We start from the raw sequence: 20,887 nt of genomic DNA on the forward strand, positions 1-20,887 counted from the left end.
CTTTGTGCACACCTTAATTATATCTTTATGCTCCATTTCCTAGAAGTGAAATTTCTGGGTCAAATAGAAGGAATGCTTTTAAGGCTGTTGGGATGTATTACCAAATTGCTCTCTGGGAAGATGCTAATAATTTGTCCCTCCACTGACTGCACATGTGAATGTGCCCATCTCCCTGCATCCCAGTTAATGGTGGGCATTATTGTTTAATGTTGTTTTCCAATCTGAGAGGCTAAAGTGCTATTTTGGTTTAATATTCATTTCTCTGATTACTTCTGAGGTCAAAAATTTTTTTGCCACATTGTTATTAGCCATTTCTTAAATGTATTTTTTGTGTGTTTTCTCTGAAGACATGGAGAATTTTTTTCCAAATCAGGAGAAGCATCAAATTGTATAATACCCGCTCTCAAGTTCACCTGCCGCATCTCTGCCCCTTTCCTCCCTGGAGATACCCAAGGAAGTTGTTTGCCTGAAACAGCATAAGAAACCTCATTCCACACAGTTCTGATGTTTCACGCTGAAGCAATTTGGCAAGAAAGGACATGACTTAGCATTGCTAGGAAATACATTTTTAGTAGCTCCTGTGCATGTTGAAGCAACCTGCTACCTTTGAGAGGATCTCAGGGATAGGAAGGCTGCTTTAAAAAAGAATGTAGAGAAGATAAAAAGTATAGTACTATGTTAGGTGTTTTGAGCACTTGAGAATAGATGTGATGGATAAATACCAAGTTTTATATAGTGTTAACCAATAGTGTCAGCCATGCGCTTTCCCTTCTTTGTTAGTTTGTTTTGCTTTTAAGCATCTGCTTCTCTCTTGGTTTTTCAGTTTGGACAAATTGTACTGGAAGACTGTCTTGGAGTCTTAAAATTAAAATTTATATATAATTTAAGACTATATATAATATACATTATATGTATAATTACCACATATTTTATTTTTGTGCTTTTCTTTGCTTCCTAGTGAGACTTGTAAAACTTCAGGAAATGATCTGCTTTATGAGTAACAGATTAGCAAACAAAACCATTATAATTTATTCCTTCCCATTTCCATCTGTGAGATTTGGTGAAATTAGTGGCTTAATAATGATACACATCAGAGAACTTGATAAATATTATTGAATGAAGAAATGAACTGCTACACATATAAATCCTCAGCAGGAGATTAATATGTAACCTCAGTCTTTATTGTTTCTCTGTGCAGTCTTGGAAGTGGATCCTTGCACCAGGGGTTCTTTATATCTTTGAAAGGATTCTCCGATTTTACCGCTCGCAGCAGAAGGTTGTGATTACCAAGGTAAAGAATATGCACTTTCTGGGGATCCTGGCTGACTCAGTGGGAGGAACGTGTGACTCTTGATGTTGGGGTCATGAGTTCAAGTTCCACATGGGGTGTAGAGATTACTTTAAAAAAAAACTTTAAAAAAGAATATGCACTTTGGGGCACCTGGGTGTCTCAGTCGGTTAAGCGTCTGCCTTCGGCTCAGGTCCTGATCCCAGGGTCCTGGGATCCAGATCCATGTTGGGCTTCTGCTCAGCAGGGAGCCTGCTTCTCCCTCTCCTCCCGGCTTGTGCTCTCTCTCACTATCTCTGTCACTATCTGTCTGTCTCTCAAATAAATAAATAAATAAATAAATAAATAAATAAATAAATACAATCTTAAAAAAAAAAGAATATGCGCTTGGGGCACGTGGGTGATGAAGTTGGTTAAGCGTTTGACTTCTGGTTTCGGCTCAGGTCCTGATCTCAGGGTTGTGGGATGGAGCCCTGCGTCGGGCTCCACACTCAGGGCCAAGTCTGCTTGAGGACTCTCTCTCCCTCTGCCCTCCCCCATTAAAATAAATAAATAAATCTTAAAAAATGTTTTTTTTTTAAAAAGAATATGTACTTTCTTCTAGCTATCATAAGAGTTCTTTTCTTCCTGATTATAGGAATAGATTGTAATGTTGTCACTCTGAAGGGAATGAAAAAGAGCTGGAGGCAACATACTTTAGTTCCCCCAGTGCTGGACGGAACTACGGGGAAAAGTTTTGGCAGAAATCACCAGCATGGGTCTTCGTCAGAGGCTGCAAACAGGTGGCCTGGGCCAGTCCACAGACATCCTTCGGTTGGCCCACATGCTGACTGCTTGGAAAGTTGAATTGGTTGCTGACATTTAAACATCCGGAGGGAGGCTTTCACAGTAAAAGAAAAATGGCCCTTCTATCTTCTACTGAAGAGTCAGGCAACCTGATAACGCTGAGTTGCGGTTCCATAGTGCACCCACCATCTGGGCAAAGTCACTAGTGCCCCCTTTCGAAAGGACTTCTGCTCTCAGTTCACCACCATCGCCAGCCCTCCCACTTTACTGATTTAGTTCATCTGCCTGTCCCTTGTCACCATTTGAGTTTGCCTCCTTTGGCCTCTGTGCTTCATTCGCAGGTTGTCATGCACCCATCCAAAGTTCTGGAATTGCAGATGAACAAGCGTGGCTTCAGCATGAAAGTGGGACAGTATATTTTTGTTAATTGTCCCTCCATCTCTTATTTGGAGTGGCATCCCTTTACTCTGACCTCTGCTCCAGAGGAAGACTTCTTCTCTATTCATATCAGAGCAGCAGGGGACTGGACAGAAAATCTCATCAGGGCTTTTGAGCGGCAGCAGTCACAAATTCCCAGGTGGGTCCTTGAGAGCAGCCGAGACCCAGAGCAGAGGCAGACAGGCAGAAAGGAGAAAGCAATTCCTTGTTGCACCTTAAATCTGGTGCAATCGAATATGATTAAGATAAACAGGCACTACACGAACCATGGAGACAGCTATGTCCTGGGAGGGATGTTTGAGGGGCTGGAGGTGAGACTTCCCTTGCCCACTGTCTTCTGTCTGCTGCCAGGATTGAGGTGGATGGTCCCTTTGGCACTGTCAGTGAAGATGTCTTCCAGTATGAAGTGGCTGTGTTGGTCGGAGCAGGAATTGGGGTCACCCCCTTTGCTTCCATCTTAAAATCCATCTGGTACAAATTTCAGCATGCAGATCACAACCTTAAAGCACAAACGGTAACTCCCTCATACTTCTTTCCATCTGGTCTGGGACTGACAAGTCCATTGCTTTCATGGCTTAAGCTCTTCACAACTGATCCCTGGAGCTACGAGTGAGTGATCTCCTCTCTCTGCCAAGGCATTCATTTCTGTAAGATTCATCATAGGAACAGGGTCTTCATTTTCAATTTGGAGTTTATTTTTTTTAAAGATTTTTTTTATTTTTTTATTTGAGAGAGAGAGAATGAGAGATAGAGAGCACGAGAGGGAAGAGGGTCAGAGGGAGAAGCAGACTCCCTGCTGAGCAGGGAGCCCGATGTGGGACTCGATCCCAGGACTCCAGGATCATGACCTGAGCCGAAGGCAGTCGCTTAACCAACTGAGCCACCCAGGTGCCCTCAATTTGGAGTTTAAAATCACCTTGAACCGGAGCGCCTGTGTGGCTCAGTCGTTAAGCGTCTGCCTTCGGCTCAGGTCATGATCCCAGGGTGCTGGGATCGAGCCCCGCATCGGGCTCCCTGCTCTGCGGGAAGCCTGCTTCTCCCTCTCCCCCTCCCCATGCTTGTGTACCCTCTCTCACTGTCTCTCTCTCTCTCTCTCTGTCAAATAAATAAATAAAATCTTTAAAAAAATAAAAAATAAAATCACCTTGAACCATAGATGATGTTGGAAGTCTTTTCTCTTAAGGGAAGTCGTGAGAACTCTGGACGTTCATGCTGCTCTGAACAACTGATTTTTCAGGTCACCCGTAGACTTGACCAACAAATATAGAGTATATATAATAGTCATGTCACCACAAAGGCACTTGAATAAGGCTTTGTTCTCTCTTGCTGGTTCCAGATCTATTTCTACTGGATCTGTAGGGAGACAGGTGCCTTTGCCTGGTTCAATGACCTGTTGGCTTCTCTGGAACGTGAGATGGAGGAATTAGGCAAAGTGGATTTTCTAAACTACCGTCTCTTCCTCACCGGATGGGACAGCAACATAGTGAGTTCAATTGATTGAAACACTAATTCCCATGTTAGATGCAAGATCAATGTCAGACAATGTCGTGTGTGCTGATTGGAAATAATGATTTCTTACCTGCCCTCGCCCCACCCCCAAGTTTAAAAGTGGCTGAAGGAAGAGACAGCTGTCAGGATCTGCTTTTTCTAACTTTTATTTCTTTGAATCCAGGCCGGTCACGCCGCATTAAACTTTGACAAGGCCACTGACATCTTGACAGGTCTGAAACAGAAAACCTCCTTTGGGAGACCCATGTGGGACAATGAGTTTTCTACAATAGCTAATGCCCACCCCAGGTAAGTGTATTCTCCTCTAGTTAGTTGAGTTTGCAGAGTTAGGGTTTAGGAAAGCTATTACAGCATGTTGAACACTCTGGGGGCAGAAACTATTTGCACCATTCTTAGCTTCTCGCTTCAAGCTGAACAAAATTTCATCCGGGGTTTTAGCCAAATAAGGGTTATGACCTTGTAATGGATGAGAAGATGTTTTCTGCCCCTACATTCCCCATTCAAACAGTGAGGCAAGGGGACTCAGTTCCGATCAGTATTACCAAATAAAAATGGAAAACTGGAAAAATTCAAATGCATTGTTTTTGGCCTTTAATAATCCCTACTTAAAGTAAGAAAGGTTTGGAGTGTATTATCTAGTTAACTGATAACCTGACCTCTGTCTTCCTGAAGAGTTTTGAGATATGCTAGAGCATATAGGAAAACCTGGTGCCATGGAATCAGCCATTTCAAGGGGAAGGAGATTGAGCTGATCATTAGATAAGTTCCTGGAACAAGTTGGCAGCTGAAGATCAGTTCAATTCCACAGACATTATTGGTTTACCTTCTATAAGCTCAGCACTCACTATTCTAGAAGTTTTGGAGGTTGAAAGAGAAATAGAATATGGTTCTTGCCCTCAAGGAGCACACATTTTAATAAGAGGTGCATACAGTCAACTCAAAACAGAATGATGCTCTCTATGAAACAAGTACATAGACATGGAGGGAAGGAAAGTCTATGCCCATGTGGGGTGATCAGGGCAGGCTTCATGAAGGCAGTGGTGAGAACACTTAGTCACTTGGATTCAGATGATCCTGGGTCCTAATGCTAGTTCTGACACTTTCCATTTCTGGGACCTTGAGCTAGAAAGTCCTCTGATCTTCTGATTTCTTATCTATGAAATGGGGGTTATATTAGTAAATGCCCTCTCTACTCACTTGCAGAATTGTTGTAAACATTAAGCAATACATACATGAAAAATGCTGTGTAAACAGTGAAGCAGCATTTAAACGAAAGAGATTATGTTAATTATTGTGTTGAGCTGACCATAGCTGAAGTTGTGAGAATGGATGAGATTGCCAGGAGAGAGGGTGGCAGAGGACAGAGTGAGGAATGCTTACATTGTGTGGGAAGGGAGAAAAATGAGCCAAGGAGGAAGTAGGAGAATGTGGAGAGATGGTGTCACAGAAGCCAGGGGAGGAAATATTAGAGAAGTGTGGTCAACAATGCTGGAGGAGTGGCAGGGTCCAGAAAATGCTTATTTAACTTAACAATGATCTAAGCATACTTATAGACAGAACAGGAGCCAGTGGATAGGAATAAAGTAAATATGCAAAAATGGGGAGAGGGCTAGGGTGGCCATGATAAAAGATGGGCAATAAAGGGTGCCTGGGTGGCTCAGTCAGTTGGTTAAGCTTCTGTCTTCAGCTCAGGTCTTGATTTCGGGGTCCTGGGATCGAGCCCCACATCGGGCTCCCTGCTCAGCGGGGACTCTGCTTCTTCCTCTGCCCCTCACCCTGCCTGAGCTCTCTCTCTCAAATAAATAAAAAATAAATAAATCTTTTTTAACAACAGATTTTATTTATTTATTTGACAGAGAGAGACACAACAAGAGAGGGAACACAAGCAGGGGGAGTGGGAGAGGGAGAAGCAGGCTTCCCGCAGAGCAGGGAGCCCGATGCGGGGCTCCATGCCAGGAGCCTGGGATCATGCCCTGAGCCAAAGGCAGACGCTTAACGACTGAGCCACCCAGGCGCCCCAATAAATAAATCTTAAAAAAAAAAAGATGGGCAATAAGAGTTGGCGAACAAGTGGAGAAATTGTAGGAGAGTTCCTCCCACATTGCTTGTGGGAATGTGAAACAGCGTGGCACTTTGGGAAAACTCTGGCATTTCCTCAGAATGATAAACATAGAGTTACCACCTGACCCAGCAATTTCGCTCCTAAGTATATACCCAGGAGAATTGAAAACAGCCTTTGCTCTCCACACAAAAACTTGTACATGAATGCATGCAGAATAGCCAAAAAGTGGAAATAACTCAAGTATCCATCAGCAGATGAAGGGATAAACAACATATGGTATATCCACATGGTGGGATCTTATTCAGCTGTAAAAAAAGGAATGGAATACTGACACATGCTATGACACAGATGAACCTTAAAAATAGGATGTTAAGTTCAAGAACCAGACCCCAAAGGCCATCTAGTGTATGGCTCCATTTATTTTATTTCATTTTTTAAAAGATTTTATTTATGGGCGCCTGGGTGGCTCAGTTGGTTAAGTGACTGCCTTTGGCTCAGGTCATGATCCCAGGGTCCTGGGATCAAGTCCCACATCAGGCTCCTGCTCGGCAGGGAGTCTGCTTCTCCCTCTGACCCTCTTCCCTCTCGTGCTCTGTATCTCTCATTCTCTCTCTCTCTCTCTCAAATAATTGAGAGAGAGAGAGAGAGCACCAGAGAGCACAAGCAGGGGAAATGGGAGAGAGAGAAGCAGGCTCCACGCTGAGCAGGGAGCCCAATGCGGGGCTCGATCCCAGGACCCTGGGATCATGACCTGAGCCGAAGGCAGATGCTTAACGACTGAGCCCCCCAGGCGCCCCTGTATGATTCCATTTATATGAAATGTTCAGAACAGGCAAATCTAGAGATTAAAAAGTAGATTTGAGGGGCGCCTCAAGGAAAAGACCCATAGCACAGTTAGAAAGATTATTCTTGGCAAGAAGGCTCACCACCTCTTCAGTGTGAGAAATTTTGGAGTGGGGATAGATGCACAGTGGATGGCTCTAACTTGCTATGTGCCAGGCATTTTTCGAATTGCTTTACATACATTTTCGTTTAAAACCCCAAAACAACCCAGTGAGGTGGGGCCTATTTTGATCCCCGTCTTACAGGGGGGAAACCTGAAACAGAGAGGTTAAAGAAACTTGCCTGAAGTCACCTAGCTGGAGTTAAGTGTCAGAGCTGGTATTTCAACCCAGATAGCTGGGCTCCAGGGTCTAGCACTTCACTTCTACCCTGCACCGTTGTCTCCCGAGCTTCTGTTCTTGACAGAACAGGCAAGGCTGCCCGCGGAGAGTGTGACAAGGGCTGAGAGTGCGTTGGGGGCTTGCGGGCAGAAAAGGTGAGAAAACTACCATGAAGAATGTGAGGGAGTCAACAGCTGAATAGGCAAGGCTGTTGGGAGTAGTAGAGGTCTAGCGGAGGCAGTTTCTCCAGCCTCACTGACATAGCCCCTTTCACTGGATTCTAGCCCTTTCAATTGTTCGATTCCTGCAGGTCTGTGGTGGGAGTCTTCCTATGTGGTCCTCAGACCCTGGCAAAGAGCCTGAGCAAATGCTGTCACCAATACTCCAGTCTGGATCCCAGGAAGGTTCAATTCTACTTCAACAAAGAAAACTTCTGAACTACAAGAACGAGGATGCTACTCTGCATTTTAGTCTCTCCTCTGAATCTCCCAACAACTTACTTGGTCTAATCAAGTTTGGGCAGCCCTTAAAGGACAGTAACATGCCTCTGTTTCTGACTCCCTGGCCTCTCTTTTTTGATTGGATTCAACTTGGATATCACTGATCTTCACGAGGCCACGATAATTGCAAAGGCCATGGATCCTTTCTTGGGAAAAGAACTGTAAATCCTTCTGAAATGCCATGACCGCAACAAGGCCTGAGAGCCGAGGTGGTTGACAGCTAAACGACTTGACCCCAGGTGATATTGTTGATTCCAAGTGTTACTTGGAATCTCCCAGCCTTCGGTCATATTTTCCCCTCCCTCTCACCTTCAAAGAAGATTTGTAAATAGGGTGATTTTTTTTAAATAAAAAATTTATTGAAGAATTAATGACAAAACATAATCATAAGCATAAATAATAAAACAATGAACATAAAATCACCAAGAACCCCATCCCTATATAACACTATGTACATTCTTACTGTTATTTAAAACATGGTCTTATCCAGTGTGAATAGCAATTTCTGCTTTACTTATTTTTGCTTGTCAAGAAATGAAGGATTTTCCTCTTTGCTTAATGAATGAATCTTATTACTTAATCTAGGTTCCCCATTTGGGAAAGAAAATCTTGAAACGATGCTAATTATAATTGAAATTATAATTGAAAGTCAGATATATTATCATTAGCTTACATGGTTCTGTTGGAAATAACTGCAAAAACTCGAACTCCATCTTAAGATGACAGTCAACAGGGGCTCTTTAATCATTTTTACTAAGGTGGTTTACGAATGTTTCATTTTTAAAAAAGATAATTTAAAACTTTTATACCATTTTTCCGGCTCTTCCCTATTTATTAAGGAATCATTCACCTAATGACATAAGCAAAATGTCTTATCTCCTATCAAAATGCTTTTTATTTCTCCCATCCACCTGGCTCTGGGATGTTAGTAATCACAGTGATCAGTAGAAGCGAAGAAGACGGGGGGGGGGGGGCCCTTAAAAAAGAGGGGAAAAAAACCCATACTTCATTGTGCCCCAAAACAAGTCAACTGATTAAATTTGTAAGAATGTTTCTACTAAATTAGCATTATAGCACCTATTTCTCTACCATTAAGTGACCAAAAATGAATAGATGGTTGTTTCTAATTATCCAAAAACCTGAATGACTTGAAGGATTGGTAAGATCCATTTTCAGTAACTAGTCTGAACAAAACAAAGGTGTCATGAACTCACGGCAGCTAATTGTGTTTCATTTAATTGGACATCAGAAAAAATAGTAATGGCTATTTCTGTAGAACAGATTGGAATATCCCTGCTGTTGCTGATTTCCTGGATTTCAACAATCTAAATGAAATTTAATAAGGCTTTAGGAAAATGCACAATGGAACCTGGATGATTTGGCTCCTCTTAGACAACTGCTGACCACATAATTTGATCTTCGTTGATTTTGATTTGGAATCTTAGTGTTCCTTGAAACTTACATAATGAGTTCCTAATGAGAAAGGCTTCACTTTCAGTTTTCAATGTCTAACTATATCAATACTTTGAGATAGGACTACTGCTAAAATCAACATGTTAAGGCCTAGAATATTCATGGAAGTAGGCAGAAAAGGTAATGATAATAAATCCTATGTATAATCAACATCCAAGCCTGAATTGGGAATGAGCAGGATACCCAGAAAGCTCCTCAGCTGTTTTGGGCGTTTTTCTTCCTAGGTTGTAATATGAAGTAGCTTATTCAGCGAATTTTTTTCGTAGTAAATGTTTACATATCAGAATAGAAAATCCCTCAATTTCAATGTCTCTCATAAAGTTGATTATCATTGCATTATTTTGCTTGACATGTAAGCAATATGCTATTACATTCTCTAAGCCTATGGCAGGCTTTTAATTCACTTGACCATAATCCTCACCCAGAGGGTAGGATTCTGAGAATATAAATAGGTTCAAAGAATAGTTCCAGTGGAACTTTACTAATTATTAAGGCATCTCTTAACCTCTTGAGGTTGGCCTGATGGGAGAGAAATCATGTTCCTCCTTAATGCCACTATGAGAGAGAGAATACTAGGCAGGAGGAGCCATAGGTCAGAGCGAGTGGCACTAATTACTGTCACATCTATCTGTAAGGAAGCAGACAGGGGCAGGCCTAATGGGCAATCTGACTGCTTGTGATCTACATTTGGTCCTCTTAAAATAAATGAGAAGAATGTAGAAGTTTTAGGGTTTTCTATGTTTTAATTTCCCAGAATAAATTTGGTTATGGGGGAAGGCTATAAGTTAGTGATTACCTAGAAGGCAGAATGAAATGTATTTTGTTCCTTTGATTTCTATTTAGTTTTTACTTCTTGAACATGTGAAAAGTTAGTGGCTTCTTTAACTTTTGAGGTTGACTACCAAGACTGCAGAGTTTTAGAACAGACAGGTAAATGTTAACAGTCTCCTGTGTTGCTGACACACTTGAACCAGTGCCAATACAACATTTTTGTCTTAGCTCTGAAATATGCATGTGAATAAACCTGCTATTGATAAAAAAAAAGTGCATTTTGATCATTAGCTTTTCCTAAACCAAATACACTGCTCTGCTAGGCTCTTTGCTTTGTTGGCCTTCTGACCATTTAATAGCTCTAAGCAGGGGCTATTTTCTCCCAGTAAACTCAGAAGTTCTAGCAAGTTCTCAAAGGGCAAATCTTATTATTCCTGCTGGAAGCGAACAAAGCAAAAACTAAGTTCCAGAAAACATTGCTTCTGAGAAATTCTCAAATATCACCAAGAAGAATAAGTGGTTAACTTAAAGGAAAAACAGAACTATGGCAATATAACATTAAAGTACAATACTGCGGTAAGGGTTGAAAACACATCTAAGGTTTCACCCTTGGTGTTCAGCCTTTTAAAAGCAAAAAGGTGTATATCAATTTGCAGTATACTAAAATTGTGTTCAAAGTTTATTTCAAGTCACAGAAAATATACAAACTAAGACAACAGAATGAACTGATTTTGTTCTGAGAGAAGGTGATGGGAATCCTCCACCTGGCACCAATTTGAGTCATTCAAGGGTTAGGATGCAGAAGTCATCTTTTTGTAACATTTCAACAAAGTTATGGAATTAATTTCCCGATTTGTTGCCAGGTATTTTTGAAAACCTGTAAGGAAAAGTTGGGAGAAAGCCATTAGAAATGGAGACAAAATTCTCTTTCCCAAACATCAGGAGAAAAAAATTTCAAAGCAGGGGAGGGAGGCTATGCAAAAGAGCAAATCACCAGGGAGAGATTCCTAAGGTGTCTGCCTCCAGGATCCCCAAAGTAATCACCTCTTATAGCAAGGTTTCTCAACCTCAGCATTACTGACATTTGGAGACAGATAACTCTTTGTTATGCAGAGGAGGGGAGATATCCTACGATTATAGGATGTTTAAGAAGCATCTCTGGTCTCTACCCACTGAATGCCAGTAGTATACCATATCCCGAAAGCTGTGACAATGAAAAATGTCTCCAGACATTTCCAAATGTCCTACAGGGAGCAAAACTGCCTCTGGTTGAGAACCACTGATCTAACGGTAATAGTATAGAGGCCTATCACAAGTGATAGCAGAAATGGATCACAACTAGCAAGGTACAGGATGAACAGAGAGCCAACATTTTGGCTATAGTATGCACGGGTAACAGCAGATACACATTAAAACCTTGCCCACGTAAAACTGCATAGAACTACCTGCACACAGCACATCTCACTCACATGAATGTAGGTTTAAAAAATGGTGAAAATGGAATAAGGTCTGTAGTCTAGTTAACAGTAATGTACCAATGTCAGTTTCTTGGTTTTGTACTACAAACCAAAAAGGTATTGCATAACAGCTTCTCAAGATGTTATCATTGGGGGAAGTCGGGGGGAGGGTACACGAGGCTCTTTGTACTATTTTTCCAACCTTCTGTGAATTTATTTCAAAATAAAATGTAAAACAAACAAAAACCTTTGCCCTGTGGTGTATGTGCAAGGCTTTGAAATATCTTATAGGCTAGAATATGTAATGAAAGAACTTTCAGAAACATTTCTGTCTCCACTATCTAAAAACAGTAATTTCCCCATATTGTAGGGAATACCTTCTCTGACATAAATAAATCAGAAAAAGTTAAAGAGGGGAACAGTTTTTAATCTATTCCTCTGAATATAACAGTCTATACTTTTACTAAAAAAAAATGGCCTTGGGCATCTGGACTAAAAAGGTAAAAGTAGTGGTCATACCAAAAGTCTGGCTAGCTATCCATCTATGATAGCTTCTCATTATAGTTCAGTCATTTAAAGTCTAAATACAGGGATGCCTGGGTGGCTCAGTCAGTTAAGTGTCTGCCTTTGGCTTAGGTCATGCTCCCAGGGTCCTGGGATCGAGCCCCTCATCGGGCTCCCTGCTCAGCGGGGAGCCTGCAGCTCCACCTGCTTGTGCTCTCCCCCACCCCCTGTCAAATAAATAAGTAAAATAAAATAAATTAAGAAAACAAGTCTAAATACAGATATGAAGCATATTTCCAGTTTAGATGTTTTAATAACTTTGCAAATATGGATTAAAACACAATATATTTGGTAAAGACTGCTAAATAGTGTAAATGAGTTCACTATTATATGATAATATATGGATGAAATTATAATACAGATGCGGTAACAAGTAGAAATTCAAAATGTGATATTCCAGCTGACATTGGGACAATGTGAATTTTAAGCTGTTTTTAGAAAACAGAATTATTGGGGTGCTTGGCTGGCTCAGTTGGTAGAGCATATGACTCTTGATCTCAGCATTGTAAGCTGAGCCCCAAGTTGGGTACAGAGATTATTTAAAACTAAAAGAATCTTTAAAGAAAAAAGAAAACATTTATTTTTCTAAAGGATTATTTATTTATTTATTTGACAGCGAGAATGAGAGTGTGCGCACAAGCAGGGGGAGAAGCAGGCTCCCCACTGAGCAAGTAGCCCAACACGGGGCTCAATCCCAGGACCCTGAGATCATGATCTCAGCTGAAGGCAGACACTTAACTGACTGAGCCACCCAGGCGCCCCAAGAAAACAATTATTTATGAAATACAAGATGTTGGAGAAAATGGTTTTTAAAAGAAATGCCAATACATGGAGTCAGATGGTTCCATGATTATGATCCGTTTTATCTGACAGATAAGGAAGGAAAAGAAAGGGCAGCAGTATATAATAACCTCTGAAATGTAAAGGGACTGATGGTGATGGTGGACGGTCACTACCCTGAAATATGTGCTCTAACAGTTTAACATCAAAATAGTTAATATTAAATAAATACCGGAAACCAAAATATTTATACGTTTTATTGAAATGCTTTGTATTTTCTCCATTTTGATGGGACAGTTGGAGTAAAATAACACAACTGATCCTGGAAGGATGCACAACAAACTACATTTAGAGGTTGTCCAGGGAAGGAGATTAAGGAAGCAGAGCTTCTTACCCCGACTTTTCTCCATTTCTGTATTTGATTCATTTTGTAAAAGTGATCATGTTACTTTTGCCATTAGGAAAGAAAGGTTAAAAAAGATTACAACCAACTCAACAACTGAACAGATACCCTGCTGCCTTTCCCTATCCTGACAGAGGATGACCTAATAAAGGGTGAAGAGTCTAGCCAAGAGGAGCGTGGGCCTCGGATAGTCTTTAGATCAGGAGAATGTTGTTGGTTAAGGCTGAAAGTATCTAATACCCCAAATGCACAAGGAGTTTGTTCGACTTAGGCAGGTTAAGTCTGCTCACCTTTCAAGGTGCTCCAGTGGATTTCTGTATTTGTTCCTTTAAGATCAGGATACTCTGCCTCTGCTCAGGAGGCAGCATGGCGATCTGGTCTGCAGTCAGCTGAAGAACCTGCATGATCAAAGCAGCCTGTGAAGAGAAAAGAAAGGGAATGAGTTTTAATGATGGCAGCTAAAAAACCACCACCAGCTTCTGTCCAAAAAGGAAGGATACCTCACACACAGAATACTGCAGGCAAAAAAAAACCCATCCCAAACCAAATCAAACCAAAACCGGCTGGTGAGAAAAGGTACAATGAAAAGCTCAGGTACAATCGTACCTAAGATTAGGAGACTCAAATCAAACAGACACCTGCATGAACCCAAAGTTCTTGCAGACTAACATGCTATCTGTGGACCTTGGGAAGTCTTTAGTTTGTAATTCTGTTTTAAAGACTTTTTATTTTATTTCTTTATTTGAGAGAGAGAGAGAGAGAGAGTGTGTGAGCATGCACAAGAGCATGAGTGGGGGGAGGGGGGCAGAGGCAGAGGGAGAAACAGACTCTTCGCTGAGCAGGGAGCCCAAAGCTGATGTGGGGCTCAATCCCAGCAGGACCCTGAGATCATGACCTGAGCCGAACGCAGACGCTTGACCACTTAACCGACTGAGCCACCCACGTGCCCCTTTAACCCCTTTTAAAAGTCTCTCTTTTTCACAAGTTTTAGTCTTTCCATCAGATATGAGCTCCCCATGATGGTCAAATATAGAAATATATATACTCATGGGAAATCTGCTATTGTTTTTAGGGATAAAGCAGAAAGGGGAGGGGAAGAAAAGGGACTTAGAGCTTCAGGTCAATCTGGCCTGCACAAAAAACTGTTATTGGCTGATGAGTCTGAAATGTAAGATAAGCTGCCATTTACATACATCCATTTAAGAATTTTAAGACCAGGCCCACAGATATTCAGATAACAAGATCATAAAAACTTGTAAGAGTAAACATCACTTCCAAACGAATGCTAAAGACCCAGGACCTCCATATCGTAACCGAAAAGAGGAATCCAAAAGATGTATGCCTCTGGAGACAGTATTGCTTACCTTCTCATGATCCTGTGGGGTAACTTGGTTCTGGCCAGGACTAAAGCCCCCAGGCTGACCTCCACCCTGAATGCTCGCCCCTTGCATGCCTGCTCCCTGCATGACTGGGACCTATGTGCACAAAGAGAGAGGAAGAGGAGAGTTTCCAGAACTTCTCATATAGTATTCAGAATCCAATAACACCAATGTGGAAGATATGATCTGATTATGGATGGAGTAAAAAAAAAAGCAAATTAATGACTCTGAAGATCATTTCCTACTGTTAGCAATGGCAGGAGGCAGGGTTTAGCAAGAGATCAACTAGCGAGTTAGACACATTTGCTTACGGCAGCTCTAGCATCATCAACAAATATCACAGTACCATCAAATCAAGCAAAATCCAGCCGCATAAGCACAGAGAAAACTGAGAGCATCCTAGAAACTACTGCTCAGTGGAAACAGAAATGAAAGCCAGCATATTCTAGAGATAATGTATGCTGGTCCACTGGGGAAGCTTCATTCACAGAGATACCGCCTACCTCTAGTTCAATCAGACATAGGCAGTTCGCCCCAAAAGGCCCTATCTCACAAGTAAGGTAGAGACGATCATTATGGCAGAGGCAGAAAGAAGATGGGAAGGCCTCTGGGAAAAAGACTGCTATTAGCCCAACATTTGCTTTTTATAACTTTCCAGAGAGAATATGCAGCAGATGCTTTCTGCTAGATACAGACCAAGAAATAGGACTGACTCAAGTTAAAAGAACAAAATGCAGTTATATCATACTTATTTAAGATCCTCAGTGAGTTCGATCTTTGGGAAGACCACCAGAACCCAAAGAAAAGGCCTCAGACCACCAAGAATAACTGTTAAAGGTCCCTATGTTGTTATGTTCACACTCAGGCATTCACCCAGAGTTTAGGTACTCTTATGAAACAAACTGTGAATAAACTTAGTTACCTGCTTCCCCAGTAGATCAGAAGCAGCAAAGCACAAAAAGAAATGTGGATACACTGTTAGGAGCAGATACCATGACAGCAATGTGAAGAACCAGGCGACAGCCTGATGGTGAAGGAGACCAGAAACCAAACAGGAGATAACTGTACTTTCTATTATAGCATATACAATAATAGGCACATTCAATGATGACCTTGAGTAATCAAAAATGGCTAAAATCATTTTTCATTATCTTGTTTAAGAAGGGAAGGAAGCATAATACACTTCATTATCACTTTCTGTTCTTTATCAATACTGAATCCAGAGACCGGTCTGAACCTTAATGTTATGTTACAGATCTGAAACATCTAGGAGAACAACATTTTTGAAGCTGCACGGTTAATACTAATTTGACGTATTATCATGAGCTAACCATTCAATAATGGCCATTTAAAGTTTCTGGGAGTGCCAACACGTTCTAGGCAGACAAGTCACAATATAGGTGACCACACATCCAAGGTTTGCCTAAGATAGTCCCAGTTTATGCTTTTGCCCCAGAGTAACTATTTAACAGCACTCTCACTCCAAACATGTCCCTGTTTGGATAAGTCATATAATCACCCTAGTAATCATAAGCCTTTTAACTAACAAATTTCCAACTAGGTGAACTGGAGTTAATTTTAAAATCTGACTTAAAATTATGAATTAGGGATATACTGTAAAGTTAAAAAAAAAACAAGGCACAGAACAGTGAAAGAAAGGAAAGACAGATACATTTTTTTCTAATATCTTCCTCTTTGTTAGAAAGATACACCCAAAATTGAATAAAAGCAATGATCTATAGGGGATGGGGGTTACAGGGGAGACGGATACAGGGGAGGAAGCAAGGGTCTCACTATCTCTCTTATATATCAGTAAACATATTAATTTAAACAATATAAAAAAGGTTTGAAGATAAAATCTTTATTTTTTTCCACTCAGATCCAATAGGCTTTATACAATCTACTAATGAAAACTATATAAACCTAATATTACAGAGTAATGAGTTCAAGCATTAGCAGAGACAAAACAGCAACACATTATCCAGAAATGGTCTTCCAAACATTATTTTCAATGTCTTTCTCCACAAAACTACTGACAGAATTATATAACGACATCATGTAGTTATTTGTTGTCAGTCTCCCCAGCTGGAATGCAAGCTCCATGGGAGCAGGGACTTTGTTTTGTTCACACTGCTATATCCTCAGTACCTAGAGCTCTCTCTGGTACACAGTAGGTGCTCAATAAATATCTGTTGAATGACTGAATAAATGAATAAAAACCATTTCTATTATAAGGCTACTGATCCCAGAGGGCAGAATAAACATCAAGGCCCACAGACACATTTTTAAAAAGCACAATTTGAAAAAAGGAGAACAGTTTTCTTTTACACGTACCAGAAAACAACATATTCATATTTCCTATTAAAGAGGGGGAGGTAGACACAAACATACATATGCATGATGTGCAGATAACAGGATTGAGTGGTACACTGAAAAAAACAGGGGGTTCTACTCCTTGCTCTGTCACTTTTTAGTTGTGTGAATTTGGGTAAGCCACCTGAATTCTTGGATCTCAGTTTCCAAACCTATAAAATGAGAGAATTGGATGACGGACATGTTCCATTCCAGTGACACTCTCCCTCCCTCCCTCTCTCTCTCTCTCTCTCTCTCACACACACAGGGGAGCAAGACACTTAGACATATGCAAGAGGGAAGAGAGACAGAAGAAGTACATAGAGGACGGAGGGGCGAGAGGGAGACGAAGGGGCTAGCGCATACAAATTCAGGGAAGAGACACACATACCATCCCCCACAACCAACTGTGTGCGAAGGAGATGACAACACACAGATGATCAGAGATCGCCACGTAACACTTAGCTAGAGAGAGCCAAATAAGGAGAAAGAGGAGATAAGAATTCAGTTCCATAGGTTTTAAGGTGAACATTAGTAAAAACTGCCTTTCATATTCCACTGTTCACTTAGGTTACACAATGAAAGTAAACTAAAATAGGTTTCTGCAAACTTAAGATTATCGAAATGACTGCTAATAGCTCTTCCTATGCTCTAATGCAGTTCTTACGGCTGTACGCTAGAATCGTTTGGGGGAGGTTTTTCAAATTATCCATGCCTAGATTCTAGCGATACACACTCTGTCTCCTAAATCTGCAGGGGCTTTGCTCTGAATGGAAGAACTCCTTAAACTGTGGGACAAGGTTGCTACAATCCTGGTGGCCAGAAAATAACCACCTTAAGGGACAGAGAAACTAGAAGAAGGGAGTTTTCTAATCTTCCTGTTCTAACAAGCTGAGAAATAGCCCAAATCAGAAAGCAGTCATAGTCAGGCTCAACGGTCAATTCCGGAACAGATCACCATTTCATGTAGAAGCAAGAAGTGAGTATCGCACATACCTGTCTGGATCCCTGGGGGCCAACTGCCCCCATGTTAATTGGACTGGGACCCTGGATTCCACTAGGCATAGGGCCTCTAGGGCCAGGGACCGGGCCCCTTGTATCCATACTTCTGGCCTCTATCCCTCTGACTTCCATCGCACGGGCCTCCATCGCGCGGGCCTCCATCGCACGGGCCTCCATCGCGCGGGCCTCCATCGCGCGGGCTTCCATTGCACGGGCCTCCAATCCTCTGGCATCTAATCCTCTAGCCTCCATGGCTCGTGCCTCCATCCCTCGTGCATCTATGCCTCGGGGATCTCTTCCGCCTGTAAAGTTGTAAGAAAACCATTGTGTAGCTACTCATCTTTACCGCAAAAAGAAACAATAATCAAAGAAAGAAATCTATTCCTCCAGTCACGTCTCCCCCCAACTACAGGGGACCCTTGAACAAGGCGAGGATTGGAGCACTCCCCCAAAACTTAACTACTAGTAGCCTACTGCTGACTGGAAGCCTTACCAAAAACATAAACAGCTGATGGACACCTGTTTTGTATGCTATGTGTATTATGTTCTGCATTCTTACAATAAAGTAAGCTAAAGAAAAGAGAATGTTATTAAGAAAATCGTTAAGAAAGAGAAAATACACTTACAGTACTGCACTATATTTATATATATAAAAAAAACCATGTATAAGTGGACCTGCGCAGTTCAAACGTGTTATTCAATGGTCAACTGTACACGAGACCGCTTTCCCCTTCCCAGTTTTATAGGTCTGCAGATAAATCTTAAAAATGTTTGCCAATCCCATTGCCCCAGCCTTCTTTATCCCAGATTAGAACCTAAGACAGTTGGGTTTATTATCAGCCCACAACTACCAGTCGGCCTTGTGATGTGGTCTCCCCTTACCTCTGCCATCCAAGGGTGGACCCCTCTGATCTAGCATGGGTCCTCTTGGCTCTGCCATTAGAGGTCTGGGCTCAGCTAATGGCCCTCCCCTCAACTCATGTGGGGGTGGGCCACGGCTGTCATGGCCTGGGACATGGTGCATGGGTGGACCCTGATGAGGTGGTCCCAGGTAACCTCTAGAGATGGAGAAAAATGTTACATTTTAAAACAGAACAAAACAACAAAAAAAGAGTCAACCAGAAGATCAGTAAGTAAAAAAATCAAAAAACTGATGCAAACATCAGCCTATAAATGCTAAGAGAACAAACACCAAACAGGTCCAAAAAGAAAAAAAAAAGCTATGGAGATATAAACGCACATATTCTAGAATTTCATATTTGCTCAGGGCATTCATAATTAAGGAGGAGGTAATGGATATCCATTGTATAGAACGAGTATGTAGTACAGTGCTTAAGAACGTGGATTACTCTATGGGTTCAAATCTAGGCTTTATCCCTTATTAGCTGTGTGATCTTGGGCACATTTACTTAACTTCTCTATGCCCCGGTTTCTTCATCTGTAAAATAGGACTGATAATAGTATCAATCTCACAGGGCTGTTGTGTGGATTTAATGAGATGATCTAAGTAAAGTACTCACAGCAGAGTCAGAGGCATGATCCCCATTCATATCAATCATCATCATCTTATCATTATTGCTACTATTGATATTGCTACTACCAAGAAGCAACAGAAGTTTTTCCCGTTTGGATATGTGCTAGAATTTCCAATTTCTAAAGACTCGGGTAGCCATGGTTCATTCAAAATGACATACTCAACAGATACGGTTCTGTCCAAGGAGAAGTGCATCCTTAGTCTTGGACAGCGGCCATGAATACTTATTTATCTGCTGAAGTAGGCAAACAGGTACAGAAAGACGGTGTTCTCAGACCAAGGGAAAGTTTGGATCCCTGCAGTCTTTTCCTTCTATGTTAGCGCTTACCTAGGCTCTACCTCTCCAGTTACAGAAAGTAAAGTGCCTCCACGCGGGTCATTTGGAGCGTCTCCCAATAGACCTCGAGGAGTTGGGACATTGGCAGGCAAGGGCCCACGCTGCATAGCGGCTCTGGGGTCCTGCATCGGCACTGACAGGGAAACAAACAGGGAGTTACTGTTGTGAAGGACACAGAAGGAAACAAGAAATGACTCTATATACCACTGACAACATAATTCAGACACCTGAGAGCGGGTGAAACCTCACCACGGCAGACTCCTCTTGCAGCTCAAGAACAGAAGCAGGGTGTAGGCAGCATCTGTGCCATGTCAGAGGTATGGATGGAATTATATAAAAAACAAAGTGGGGAGCAACCTGCCAAGGACTAGCACTGCAACCTGAAGAAACTTATGCTCCTGGTTTTCCTTATAATCAATCTGAGTTCAAGGACCAGAGTCACAAAAGAGAGGTAGGGTCTTGGCATATGTGAACACTGCCATGGCTCTGCAAGAACCTGCTGTCTCCTTACAGACTGCTATTCCATCCAAGCCTCCTGACACCAGTAGGGAGGGAGTACAGCCTCGGACAGATGCCCATATCATCCATGTTCTCTGCCCTGTGTGAAGAGGTCAATCTTAGGCTTGTGGCCCCAACAGGAAAAAATTTAAAAACAAAAGCCCAAAACACTACCCTTTTGGGTTCCGAACGTGAGGATGACTGCCAAGCAGCCCTTGTCCTCTCAACGTCCCACCCTGAACACAAGCAAAAGGAAACCCGCAGATACAATGGGTACCTTGAACTCGCTCAATTGATGCAGGCCCGGCGGGTCCCACAGGCGAGTGCTGTAGGGTTCCTAGGTGAGCAGTAAGTTCAAAAGGAGAAAGAGCAGACACTTAAAATAGCTTGCACGCATGCGCGTGCATGCGCGCGCGCGCGCGCGCACACACACACACACACACACACACACACACAATCATACACATACAGATGGTGGAGATTTACACATGTAAATTAAAAAGCCAAGAGTTCAGGAGCCTGACCCAGGCTACAAAATCTTCCTATAAGCAGCTTCTTTGGGATCTGAAACTGTTCTGCTGTAATGAGATT

At 41.9% G+C, this 20,887-nt stretch overlaps 2 protein-coding genes across 8 annotated transcripts in view; one reads left to right on the top strand and one right to left on the bottom strand.

Moving 5' to 3' along the window:
- Positions 1-8,768, top strand: part of NOX1 (NADPH oxidase 1) — a 25,265-nt gene extending 16,497 nt beyond the window's left edge. The window contains exons 8-13 of one of the 2 annotated variants that reach the window (XM_027608599.2): positions 1,199-1,291; positions 2,416-2,651; positions 2,864-3,026; positions 3,849-3,995; positions 4,185-4,309; positions 7,557-8,768. In XM_027608599.2, the coding sequence (XP_027464400.1) occupies positions 1,199-1,291; positions 2,416-2,651; positions 2,864-3,026; positions 3,849-3,995; positions 4,185-4,309; positions 7,557-7,683 (891 nt within the window). In that variant the 3' untranslated portion in view covers positions 7,684-8,768. The remainder of the gene's footprint in view (positions 1-1,198; positions 1,292-2,415; positions 2,652-2,863; positions 3,027-3,848; positions 3,996-4,184; positions 4,310-7,556) is intronic. The other variant, XM_027608600.2, reaches the window with a different exon arrangement.
- Positions 8,142-20,887, bottom strand: part of CSTF2 (cleavage stimulation factor subunit 2) — a 24,314-nt gene continuing 11,568 nt past the window's right edge. The window contains exons 8-14 of one of the 6 annotated variants that reach the window (XM_027608597.2): positions 20,574-20,633; positions 19,790-19,931; positions 18,810-18,985; positions 17,922-18,229; positions 14,559-14,669; positions 13,485-13,610; positions 8,142-10,867 (exon numbers count right to left, since the gene is read on the bottom strand). In XM_027608597.2, coding sequence (XP_027464398.1) covers positions 13,488-13,610; positions 14,559-14,669; positions 17,922-18,229; positions 18,810-18,985; positions 19,790-19,931; positions 20,574-20,633 — 920 coding nt within the window. In that variant the 3' untranslated portion in view covers positions 8,142-10,867; positions 13,485-13,487. Of the gene's footprint in view, positions 10,868-13,484; positions 13,611-14,558; positions 14,670-16,439; positions 17,099-17,921; positions 18,230-18,809; positions 18,986-19,789; positions 19,932-20,573; positions 20,634-20,887 lie in introns of those variants that run through there. The other 5 variants (XM_027608592.2, XM_027608595.2, XM_027608594.2 and 2 more) reach the window with 5 other exon arrangements.

This window comes from Zalophus californianus, chromosome X, assembly GCF_009762305.2.
Source record: "Zalophus californianus isolate mZalCal1 chromosome X, mZalCal1.pri.v2, whole genome shotgun sequence".
NCBI lineage: Eukaryota > Metazoa > Chordata > Mammalia > Carnivora > Otariidae > Zalophus > Zalophus californianus.